Source organism: Genypterus blacodes, unplaced genomic scaffold (assembly GCF_046128005.1).
Source record: "Genypterus blacodes isolate CSIRO-AG114 ecotype Tasmania unplaced genomic scaffold, CSIRO-AGI_Gbla_v1 ptg000022l_1, whole genome shotgun sequence".
NCBI classification, from domain to species: Eukaryota; Metazoa; Chordata; class Actinopteri; order Ophidiiformes; family Ophidiidae; genus Genypterus; species Genypterus blacodes.
The window spans coordinates 4,667,988-4,680,219 of NW_027466835.1; the positions used below are offsets into that span (position 1 = coordinate 4,667,988).

The 12,232-nt window shown below is 45.1% G+C and overlaps 2 protein-coding genes across 3 annotated transcripts; one reads left to right on the forward strand and one right to left on the reverse strand.

Annotated features, from left to right (window-relative positions):
* The first annotated feature begins 724 nt into the window (after positions 1-724).
* Positions 725-4,234, forward strand: LOC142992343 (uncharacterized). Of its 2 annotated transcripts, XM_076142726.1 has the most exons (3): positions 725-1,091; positions 1,182-1,448; positions 1,657-4,234. In XM_076142726.1, the coding sequence occupies exons 2-3, from the start codon at positions 1,446-1,448 to the stop codon at positions 3,004-3,006; spliced, it is 1,353 nt and encodes a 450-aa protein (XP_075998841.1). In that variant the 5' UTR covers positions 725-1,091; positions 1,182-1,445; the 3' UTR covers positions 3,007-4,234. The 2 variants fall into 2 exon arrangements, with proteins under 2 accessions (XP_075998841.1, XP_075998840.1); XM_076142725.1 differs by having other exon boundaries at positions 725-1,448.
* On the reverse strand, positions 3,614-12,042 carry LOC142992335 (uncharacterized). Its single transcript, XM_076142714.1, has 16 exons — positions 11,720-12,042; positions 9,114-9,197; positions 8,865-8,945; positions 8,669-8,782; positions 7,806-8,244; positions 7,370-7,455; positions 6,960-7,091; positions 6,802-6,876; positions 5,967-6,131; positions 5,734-5,852; positions 5,487-5,552; positions 5,302-5,391; positions 5,076-5,187; positions 4,536-4,644; positions 4,245-4,358; positions 3,614-3,701 (listed from the first exon to the last, which is right to left on the reverse strand). Exons 1-16 carry the CDS (start codon positions 12,032-12,034, stop codon positions 3,655-3,657), a joined length of 2,148 nt encoding a protein of 715 aa, XP_075998829.1. The 5' UTR covers positions 12,035-12,042; the 3' UTR covers positions 3,614-3,654.
* Positions 12,043-12,232: the final 190 nt, after the last annotated feature.

Consider the following 12,232-nt stretch of genomic DNA (forward strand, 5'->3'; position numbering starts at 1 on the left):
ATTGACACGTTCGAGTACTTTCTGTGCAAATACTGAAATACAAATGTCTCATTCCTGCTCGCCATAGGATGAGCCCTTCCCATTTTGGACGCTCCATCAAGCAGAGTTTTGCAAGCATATTGAACCTAAAACAATTACGATTAATTAATAATAAGTTTAAACATTACGTATTTGGAGTGAGCACAGTGAGTTCCCTAGTTGGTTAGGGTAATAGGTTAACATGGTGCCTCATTAAACAGGTCAGTGGGCCCCATCTAGGCTGGGAAGTTAACTAATCAATACAGGATCGATCAATAGAGTAAAATACTGCCTGAGAGAGGGCGGATCACTGAATCGCTGCCCTTTGAAGGCGAGCAAGTCAGTGCAGAAATAATAAGGTCACAGGGGGAAATGCAACACGCTGGACTCATTAACTTGACTTGTGGCATATAGGAAAGAGTTCTCTGCTAGAAAAAAGCCAGTTTCCTCAAATCTGAAAACAAAACAAAAAACTATCTTGTCAATGCATTTTCAAGTTCCATCAAGTTTGACCCTAACCCTAAAAATATAAATTAACAACATACTACCCTTTTCCTCGATTTTTGTGTGTGTTTGTTGGCCGGGTATTTTGACAGCGCCTTCTCACGCGGCAACAGAACTTCCTGCCCAACTTCACCTCCGTCACGCGCGTCCCATTTAGATGAAACACTCACTCACACTTAAATCCCTGGAGTTCAGTCTCGTGCGGAGGCAGCAGGGCGGCACATTGGTACGCGGCCCCGCTGACTCGTCGCTCTCTCCCGGTGTGGGACTACGAATAAAAATCCAATTCAGTCATTACGGAGTCTGCGCAAACATGGCTCCTGTCACCAGGCGGAGACGCGCCGTGTTGGGCTGCGTCCATCAGCACACGTGTTTACATCCGCTGCCGAGGTCGCACCGACAAACGGAGGAATGGCTAAAGTTTATTTTTAACGACAAGCTTCCTGTAAATATTGGTTAAACTCTACAGATTTGTTCCAACCACTTTGACCCAGACTGTTTTGATCGCGCTGGATTGACTCTCTGAAGAGGTTCTGTTCCAACTCTGCGGCATTCACCACTTACAATTAGTGAGTATTGATACATTGTGCTCGTGTTGGTCGCCTGAAATGAACTTTAAACTTCCTTATTCCGTCGCTGTCTGTGTGCACGGGGTGTAGTGTGACGGATCAACAACAACAACAACAACAACACTCTTTGATTCCAGCTATTAACCAGCTATTACGAGATGGAACAGAAAACAACAAACCAAGTGTACAAACTGTGTGGAGACGACCTCTGTTATTCATGTAACTGGACTACAACCGGGCCGCACTAAACATATTTACAAGTCAGGAATCGACATTTTTGGTGCAACTGGAACTTGTGACCTGAAACGTGACCTTTGAACCATTTGGGGGAAGGACAAAGATAGATTGTCAAAAATGGTAAGTGATCAGTTTGAATTTCTTTCTGTCCATCTTTTTGTTTTGACCTATTTGCAGCACCACAACAATCAGACCTGTGTTTGTAACGTTTTTGATTACGTATAATATAATACCCAATTTTTCATTAAATAAATATGTTTGTCTCACCAGAGAGTTACTATGGTAACCAGGTAGCTACATGGCTCACTGTACATTTACATTTCTGTAGGACTGTACAGCACAACATCGTGGCGTGACTCAAGTTGCCTGCCAGACTGACCCTGGGGAGAAACCAGCTGTTTCTACCCAGCTGTCTATGAGCACCCTGGGGCAGCAGGAGTGGAGCCCCGGTCTGGACAAGTTGGAGCCAGGACCTCCAAACATTAAACAGGAGGAGTTCTGGAGCAGTCGGGAGGAAGAGCAGCTTCAAGGTCTTAACGAGGTGGATGACATGAAACTCTCAATCATTTTTGTTCATGTGAAGAGTGAAAATGATGAAGAACAGACTAAAACAGAAAGCGATGAAGAGGAATGGGGAGCACAAGAATCCACCAGAAACTTAGATCCAGGTAGTCTGGGATCAGAGCCTTTACACATGAAAGAGGAACAGCAGGAACTCTGGAACAGTCAGGAGGGAGAGCAGCTTCAATGTCTGGAGGAGACGGATAACCTGAAGGTCAAAGCAGAAGCTGATAGTGAAGACTGTGGAGGATTAAAGTCGGTAAGAAACTTGGATCCTGGTCGTCTTTTACAACCAACCAGTGACAGCAAGAATTCAGACTCTTCAGATCCTGATACTGATGTCAGTGAGGATGATTTGACGGAGACCAGAGAACCTCAGTCAGGTTTAAACACTCCTGAAGTTCCTTTAAATGATATGGGTTGTAACACTGGCAAGAGATCTATTCGCTGCTCCGAGTGTGGTGTGACTTTTCAATACGAGAGAAATCTCATAACACACATGAGACTCCACAAAGGAGAGAAACCATATAGTTGCTCAATTTGTGGCAAAACCTTCAAGCGGTGTGGACATTTGAACGTACACATGAGACTCCACACAGGCGAGAAACCATTTTGTTGCACAATTTGTGGGAAATACTTTAGACAAAATGCACAACTGAATGTACACACTAGAATCCACAATGGAGAGAAACCATTTAATTGCTCAATTTGTGGCAAAAGCTTCACTTTAAATGGGAATCTGAAGGTGCACATGAGAATCCATACAGGTGAGAAGCCTTTTACTTGCTCTACATGTGGGAAGAACTTTAATCAAAGCACATATCTGAAGGTACACATGAGAATCCACGATGGAGATAAACCTTACAGTTGCTCAATTTGCAGCAAAAAGTTTAATCAGAGCCAGCACCTGAAGTTACACATGAGAATCCACAATGGAGAGCAGCCGCACACTTGCTCAGTTTGTGGTAAAAACTTTACTTTAAGGGAAAATCTGAGGGCACACATGAGAGTCCACACGGGTGAGAGACCGTTTAACTGTTTAGTCTGTGGTAAAAACTTTAAATGGAAAGCACATGTGAAGTCACACATGAGAATCCATACTAGAGAAGCTGTTTAGTGGTTCAGAATGAGGCACAGCTGCAGAGTCTGAGCCCCAAGATGGAACCAGCAGTCACAGGGTCAGAACCGTGAATTGCCAAAGGAAACCTAATCACAATCTTCTTTTAAGATCTCTTCAGAGAGACAGGACAGAAAGCTGGAGGATGCAATCACTCACGGAGAAGCAGAGCGCAAAGGTTGATGCATGAGGAAGAGGCACTGCAATGTGTGTGAGATCAGATCCAAACTAAATGAACAACTTAGTGAAACAGTCAATAAATGTGTCATGAATGTTTTTACTTCATGTATTTACCTTTCTCATCCTGTTATTGAGACCAGTGTGTAAATGGTTTGAATGTTTCAAATCCAATTCCATTACTGTTGTTGTTAAATTCAATTCTGTTGTTGTTCTCCCCATCACTTTTTTTCTCGGTTTAAATGCATAACACAAACAAACGATGTTCAGTGATTCAAACCACCAATAAAGATTGATGTGTAGGAGGCGTTACAGGGACGTGATAAGAGAATTGTGTTGCATAAAAGAAGCCTTTAATCAGATTCAGTAGTGAACATTGAACACATCAGGATCTCAAACTTAAACACTTTATAAAGTAAGTAAGTAGAAGTAACTGTGTAAATCTGACGATAGGCAGCATTATGGCGCCCCCTACAGGTTTGTGCCCGGCCCTTCCTCCAGGCATGGATCAGCAGAGGCTGGAGAGGGAGATGAAGTTAATGATCGCCTGGACAGAAAATCAATTATTGTGCATCAGGGTGAAACAAACACTGAGCGAAAGGCGACGGAGACTCGAGCCATGGAGCTGCGATCATGTCTTTCTATTTGGTCGATCTGTGTGTGTGCATCCAGCCAAACACAGCAAAATCAATGGTGTGAAATCAGTGAATTCCCTTAGTCGGAGAGCCATGAAGGTTACTGAGCACATTCAACCTCTGCAGAGGATCCATGTCTGTCTATGACTCCTGCTCTCTCCATGGTCTCTTCCTCTGCCATCTTCGGCACCAAATCAACTTAAATTTAAATCGTTTCCGACCATATTTTTGTACTGTGAGGTGTAATGAACATTGCAGCCTCTTGGCACTAGCAGGGGTTCAGATCTGTACTCTGGATTTGAACGTGAAAAATAAATCAGACAATGTAGTTGCAAAGGGGGCAAAATTGACTTCATCATGGCGTTTCAGTGGCTTCATTTCGCTTTATACCAAAGTCCTGGTGTATGCTGAAAGTGTGTGGCTCACCTGAGCGGCTGCGCTGGCCCTTGGCACTGTGAGGAGGGGCGGGGGTGCAGCGTAGCTCTGGAGAGCCGCGGGGCTTGTGAGACAGGAAGCGCTTGGCTTTGTCTCTGCTCTTGCCTGCAGACGGTTCAAGGGCACAAGAACAGATGAGCGTGGCTACAACAACCCCACACAACCACAGAATATCTGACTTATCCCACACTAAAATACCAGAACAATTACTGAGCCTTCTCTCTCTTCTTTCATGCACTGGAGAGTTAGCAGATTGTGACTTGTGTGTTATGTAATGCGCACCGTCTTTGTTAGAAACCGTGGGGAGTTTATCGTCTGTATTTCTGAGAGCTGGGGAGTTCAGGCGCTGTCTGTAAATAGGCCCGTCCTGTCCAAAACCATCAATCTCAAACTCCTCGGTGAACACACAAACACACACACGTACGTACACACAAACGGGAAGGAAGGTTAGTTATCTCGCTCTCTCTCAAAAATGTAAGCCTGGAAGGGAAACACTTCTTATACATTGTCTGCATGTTTCTCGTTCAGTACATCTGCGGCTAATAAATCTGGAGCATTGGCAGTGAAGATAGTTGTGTACTTCTTGATTTAGCCTATAGATTAGAAACAAAACTGACAGGAAAAAAAACACAACACCTCATTTATACTCTTAACTTCACATTCAATAAAGTCACCACAAATTGGTCACCGTGAAAAGTCGTTGCTGGACAATCTGGGTTAGGATCGACGAAAATACATTTTGGAGGTTTTGAAATTTCGCCACAAGTGATCACTGTACAGAGACGTATAGTATATAGAGTCTGTCTACACCAGTACACACACCTGGACCACGCCTTCGATCTCAGTCAGGACCTCCTGCGTGTTATGTGGCACCCGAATGTGTCGTCGGGTGGGCGACACGCGCAGGGAGCTGCACTTCTCGGGGAAGCGTTCACTGCACATGAACACACCGCCACTATGTGAGATGAAAGTGTTGATCTACATCTTTGTGGATGGTGGATTAATGATGTAGATGTCAGATTGAATCGTTTTGTGCGGGAGATCTCACCTCCTGTAGTGCGGGCGACCATAAACCGTGTAGGGCCTGTTGGATCTGTGGGCGGGGAGGCCGGGAGCACAAGGCAGCGCCACACATTGGCTTTCAAACAGACGAAGCAGAAGAGTTGTGATCAAATTTTAGCAGAATTTCAGACATTGAGCTATTGCTATTGACTATCCTCATGATTGACTCACGGTCCTGGGGTGTGCATGGCGATGGGTCGGTCACAGGAAAGGCAGTTGAACCGGTCCACCAGTTGTCTGAGACAAAACAGAGGTAACAAAGCTTTAAGGAATAGATCTCAGATGGATGTGGCTACAAATCAAAGTATGATCCTGCAAACTCCTAGCTTTTGTTGGTAAATGATTTTACATTCAATCAGATTTTCTCCTACCAAGTCACCTCTTGATTCTTAAACTGACCCGTTTTCCCCTCACTTACTTTCTGACCACAGCAGCGTCGTCCAGTTCCGGCGCCGTCTGTCCTTGCAGCTTTTTGTAGGTGTTCTTCCAGCGATCTTCCAGCTGCTTCTTCATGGAGTCCAGCTCGTTCCGGTTCGACTGAGGCGAGATCGGAAATGAAACACAACATGAACTGATCAGTATTTGTTTGTTTGCTTGGCACTGTGAGATGTTTACGGCAGTCCACTCCTCCCTCCCTCCCTCCCTCCCTACCTTGCACTCCATCTCGGTGTAGACTTTGTGGATGACCTTTTGCCAGTCCTGGTCCTGGTTGCTCACCTTGCCCAGCAGCTCGTGGAACATGGTGTTCAGCTGCTCGGTCACAGAGTCAAACTGCACCCGGCTCACCTTGTTGTCCAGGGCGCATTTGTCTGCTTTCTTTGCGTATGAATCAACAACAGTTAACCATCATAACATTTCCTCTCTCTCTCTTATCTGGAATCATTTCTCATTCCTACCCTAATTGACCGATAATTGCATTATTAACATTTAACGTTGGGCGCTATTAAATGCTAATGAGCTCATGCTGCAGGCAGAAGCATTCATCAGTGTTGGAGATCGATTGTAAAAGAGCTCAATGGGCAAATCGTTCCGTCACCGAACAGGAAGCTTTAACCTTTTGTTTGTCTCCTGAATGCCAAATAAGGACTCAGTGGTATAATTGCTTTGCTTCTCCATTTTCGCCCTTGGACGTGTGATGGCTGAACAGAAACCTGCTCCAGCTCCTGCCTGCCGTGGGTATAATGATGTTTTAATGATGCATGAAGGCAGATTATCTCTGTTATGGAGCCAGAGATCATCTCCTGTGCACAGTTAACCACTTAGCCGCTGACCTCCAGCATCACAAATGTTTATGGGTCATGGCCGGGCGGAGGAATGAGGTAAATACCCATCGTATTTCTAAATCAGCATTTCTAGCTTCTACTTTGCTGTTCAAATGTGCCACTTATCCAATTTATGGCCTAAAAACCTTTTTTAGTTTGAGTTAGATCATTTCTGTCTCTTCATCAGCAATAATAACTGCCATCTGACCCCTGTGACCTCTTACCATTTCATTTTCCGTTCTAACCAGCTGCTTGTCGGCCTTCTTCTCCTCAAGTTCCTCCATCTTCTTGTACAGTTGCTGTGGAAACAGTGAATGGATGGTGTTAACCTCATTCCCCTCATGGATCATTTCCATTCAAAGTTGTGTTTTTCCTCGCCGACCTCGATGAGACGCTGTTTCCTTCTGCTGTCCTCGTCCAGATGCCCGCTGCTTTTATGGAGTTTCACACACTCTGCTTGCACCTGGATGACGGCCGCCTGCACCTTCTGCACATCATCGACCAGCTCTACATTCTGACGCGCACACGCACACGCACACGCACACACACACACACACACACACACACACACACACACACACACACACACACACACACACACACACACACACACACACACACACAGATAGAGAATCTGCATATGTGATCAACCTGAAACTGACTTCATTTGGACAAATTCCTCAAAGCTCCTTACAGCTCAGTGATTCTTATGCAAAGCTTGAGCTTGAGCCTCTTTCCCTGAGACACAGCCCGGCTCTCTCTTGCGTCTGATGTGAGGGGGTTTTGCTGTACCTTCTCATGGTCGCCCATCATGCTGTCAATCAAAGCTCTCTGATGGTTCAGCTCATCCAGCAGGTTATGATCCACGTCCCTTGTTCCTAAAAACGCAACATGTCAAGCCATCAGTCATCAACAATCCTCTTCTCATAAAGATGGATCCATATTCGGCCACCATTGTGAGTGAAGGTTATGCTGCCAACACCGACCCAGACACCGACCCAACACGAATCATTAAATCAAATGGAAAGCTGTCTAGAGAGGTTAAAAGTATGAAATCAGATCATCACAGTGACGATAAACAAAGTGTCTCGCTTGTTTTGAGCTCTAGGAGATTAAAGCGTTAAAGGGATATACAGTACATACACACACGGTATGCAGGAGCTGCTACAACTTCTAACTGTGTCATCTTTCATAAAATGTTCATAGCATAGTATGAATGTGAGCTTACCCCTGTCTGTGAGGAGCTCCTTTAGCTGCTCCAGCTGAGCCTGGTCAGCCTTGTGTGCCTGCAGGTCCTTCACATGAGCCTCCAGCTCATTGTGTCTCTCCTTCAGTTTGCTGAGGTTCCTCAGGGCCTCCACCGTCTCTGGGTAACGCTCAGAACCGCTGGCCTCGGCAGACTGGGTCTTGGTCTCTGGTTTCTCTTGGTGCTCTGCAGTGGAGCTTGCAGCCGCAGCAGGAGTATTATTAGGTACTGATGACGATGGGAGGTGGACAGTTAATGGTGTTTGGGGAGGAAAGGTCACGTGATCACCAGGATCGGCTGAACTTGTACCAGTCTCAGGATTCTCTGTGGGCTCTCCTGTTGAGCCGATGTCAGGGGACTTGTTAGCGTCAGAGGGAGCAGCGATTCCAGCAACCGGATCAGCAACCGAACTCACAGCTTTCTGTAGACGAGCATGAAATGACTGAGGGGAAATCTAACACACTCCAGTCCTAATCACTTGCTGGTTCATTAAACAGCTGGTGTATTAGGAGTGTGTTGATAGTTGTCAGCTTGCCATGTGAAATTAGAGTTACTACTGAGCGCTAAATTGCACATCTATGGGGACAACCTTGGGAATGACTTTGTGGTTAGAAACACAACATTGTTGGAATTGGAACGAGCACAAATGTGAAGTACTTTCATTGTCAGTTACCCATCCAGGTATCCATGTCAATAGCATGATTAAAGGGAGCACACACACAGTCAAGAGCTCCGTTTGCCTCATGAATACTGAGGAGGAGAGTCTGTTCTAGCTTCTATACACTCTCCTTTCAACATTACTGGCCAAATACACCGGCAGAGGATGGTGTGTGTGTGTGTCTGACCTTTTGAAGGACTTCTCCCTCGCTGAGCAGAGCCGACTGCATGTCATCCCAGGTCACAAACTGGCTCAGCTCCTCTGGATCTGGATGTTGCTGAACCGTGTCCCTCAGAGATCTCTGTTGCAGAACACATAAAAGGTGGAACGATGGGCTTCTGAACTCAGTAAGGAGTGAGGAAAGTGTGTGGTAGCAAACTCACAGTGGCTTCCTCCAAGTCGTCCACACGATGGCAGCATCTCTCCACAGCGGCGAGCCTCTCTGCCAGAGCGCCGACGTTCATCTGCACAAAGACAAACAGAGGGAACTCTCCTCTCTCTGCTCACGGGTACAAATCCACATCAAAGCCTCATTCATGTACAACCAGACTTCAGAGTGACAGCAGAAAGAGGAAAAAGAAGAAATACAGAGAAGGACGCATTTGATCCTGGATCCCTTGGAGCAGTCTCACCTGATCCATGTTGAGTTGGAGTTCCTTCATGCTCTCTTTCAGACTCTGGATCTCCTTCAGCAGATCCTGTATGAGCTCCAGGGCCTATAAGAACAAATACAAATTATTATATGCTCTCTGACTTGTTTATCCAATGCTTACACTTTTGCTTTGTCTAACTTTGTTGTTACTAAGCAACACGTTGTCGACATCATCAACACAGTGATGTTTTCAGACGTTTCAGGAATCTCCCTGAGAGAGAAGCTGGGATGAAACACAATCTAATCAAGCTGTGACTGTTTTCAAGTGTGTGATCTCATCCTGATAATCAGTGCTGCTCAGTGCAAACAGTCAACGTCTGCAGCGCAGGGACGTTTCGTTACGACGTTATTCCAATTTCCCGCGAGAATGAGACGCTTTAATAGCTGAGTAAACTACTGAAATTAGTTTCTTGGGGAAACTAGGAACAAAGTGTGTGTGTGTGTGTGTGTTTGTGTGTGTGTGTGTGTGAGCCACAGTGAAACAAAGGACATTCCTGAGGTGCGTGTGTGTATTGACAGAGCTTGTGTTTATCTTGTGTCAAATGTGCCCGGACATGAAACGATGCATAGCAACGCACAAAGAACCCGCCAATGGTGACTGACTAACAAACTTGTGTTAATAAGTGGACGAGTAATATTTAAGATGACTTCCTGGTAATTCATCGAATTTAGTACGATAGATAGATAGATTGATAGATAGATAGATAGATAGATAGATAGATAGATAGATAGATAGATAGATAGATAGATAGATATTACACTCTCATGATGCTGGTTGCTATTAACAACCAGAGCAGAAACACTAGGCCTGATACATAAATGCAGTGACAGGTTGATACAATAACTTTCCAATCAACTGGTACAATCCTAAATTGTAATCTCTGTTACTCTTTAAACTGCTTCCTCATACTGATCAGTCATCCATTAACAGGACCGTTAATGCACCAAACCTGGGGGGCTTCATGGTTACACAACTATTCCCCCCTGACAGGTTAATAGGTGAACACGCCAGCCTGGTCCCAGTGACCTGCTCCATATAATGCAGTTGTGAAGGGCGCAGAGGGTCACGGCAACGCGGTACAGACAGAGGATACATATATACACTTTGACCTAAACTGTGCCCACGGCGGACATGAATCATTCAGGTGCGGCTTTTTTTTTTTTATTCAACCTGCAGCCGCGCGGCGTCCCAGCTTTCCACCCGAGAGCTTTTCACTCCCTGACAACCACACTCGTCTCTGCGGGGGACTAATTACCCCCCCCTGGTCACAGAGAGGCACAGTGAGAGGACAGAGAGAGAGCGAGAGAGAGCGAGGGAGAGAGAGAGACGGGGCAAGATTAGGAGAGATAGGGAAGCAATGTCACAGAACACCGCCCACCCCCCCAACACACACACTCTCAACACACACACAGCTGAGTGTGATGGCCGGGTAGAGTGCAGGCTTAGTGCATTACAACTTTAACCATGACATTTTCAGTTTTTTCTTCCTCAAAATATTACAACTTTATTCTTAAAATCTCTTAATCTTTACCCCCAAAGTGACCTTAATCCTCCAGATGTATGTTCAGGATCTACTGCACTACAGCATAACACCCTAGCTGGGTAAGATAAGATGACGAGATGAGAACAAACAGTTTTGTGTTGTGGGCGACACTGCTGAGTTCTTTCCGTCCCTGGTTAAGTGCTGATCTGACAGAAACCTGAACAGAGACATGCAGAGGTCATTTGAGAAGTCAGGGTGGTGCCCATCTCCTATTGTGCTCTGCTCTGTCATCAACCGCCTAATACGGCGCTGAAATGTTGGCCACAGACTGCCAGCGAAGAGGCAAGAGACGTGGAGGGGCGCCTGCTGCTGCTTTTGACTGAAACTGGGTCTTAAAGTTGAATTCCTTTCCTGTTCTGCTTCTGTTCTGCTCCTTTTGTGGTGAAACTTTGTAGCAGGTTGCACCTCTGGCCACACCCCAAACACTGATGTCACAATAGCAGACGGCAGACACGTGTAGATGTGGCCACAGGTGCAACACACATGAAGGTTTCATCACATTAAGAGCAACACAGCTGCAAATATGTGATCCAATTGTGCCATTAGAACTTTTCACTTTAGCGACCCCTGGTGGCAGATGGTTTTCATGCATATAAACAATCAACTACGCATAACAACAAAATCTAAATTCTATTACTTTATCAAAATAATATAGTCAACTATAATTACAGTAAATAATGTATAATAAAATATTGACTAAAATAATTAATTAACTATTCTCACTATGAGGCCATTACTGGGGAATTTTCAAGTTAAATCAGAATACAGGAATATGAAAAACATGTTTCTGCTACACAAAATTGGTAATAATTTCTGCCAATTTTATCACTTAGATTTGATGATAGGTGATTTTACAAAATGTGAAATATGTGACAAAGTTTTGCCATCACTTAGGTTTCAGTGAGAAGGTTTCGGGGATGTAAGAGGCATCAAAACATGAAAATACATTTAGGTCATTCTTGTATCTGTTATAGGTTCATCTAGTTTAGCTGGTGCCTAAGTGAGCAAATACAAATGAATGGATGAACCTCTCTGTACTCACGTTGGACACTCCATCCTTGTTGGCCTCTATGCGGGAGTGGAGATCCTTCAGCTCACAGTCATCCACTGTGATGGAGGATGGAGGTGGAGATGAAGCAGTCCTCTCCTGCTCCACTGTGGCTGTGGGTTCCTGGGGCTCGGTGTGTTTGGGACCAGGAGGAGCCTCCTTCCACTTGGTCTTCACCTCCCGGATGTCCAGCTGTCTCAGCAGGGCATGGAGCAGGATGTGCAGAGCGCTGAAGTTTACAGCTCCCACATCAGGGGTGCCGATGGATAAGTTCACCAACTCAAACAAGCTGATGTCGTCCTCTGACATGCTGAATCCTGTCGTGCTGGGATGATTAGACAATTCTTTGATTAGTCAGTCAATATCAATAAGCATTTATGTGAAAATTTGCTGATACAAAGGGGTCAAATATGTCGATTTGTATTTTTTCTCTGCTTCATATCAATGCGAACTGAATACCGTTGGTTTCTGTAGCTTTTGTTCAGCCCGTTTGATAAAGTCAACATT

Coding starts and splice junctions, on each gene's coding strand:
- LOC142992335 (XM_076142714.1), bottom strand. CDS start 12,034: ATGTCAGAGGACGACATCAGCTTGTTTGAGTTGGTGAACTTATCCATC. Junction 8,946..9,113: donor TCCAACTCAACATGGATCAG/GTGAGACTGCTC, acceptor GTCTTTGTGCAG/ATGAACGTCGGCGCTCTGGC. Junction 8,245..8,668: donor AGGGAGAAGTCCTTCAAAAG/GTCAGACACACA, acceptor GCTCGTCTACAG/AAAGCTGTGAGTTCGGTTGC.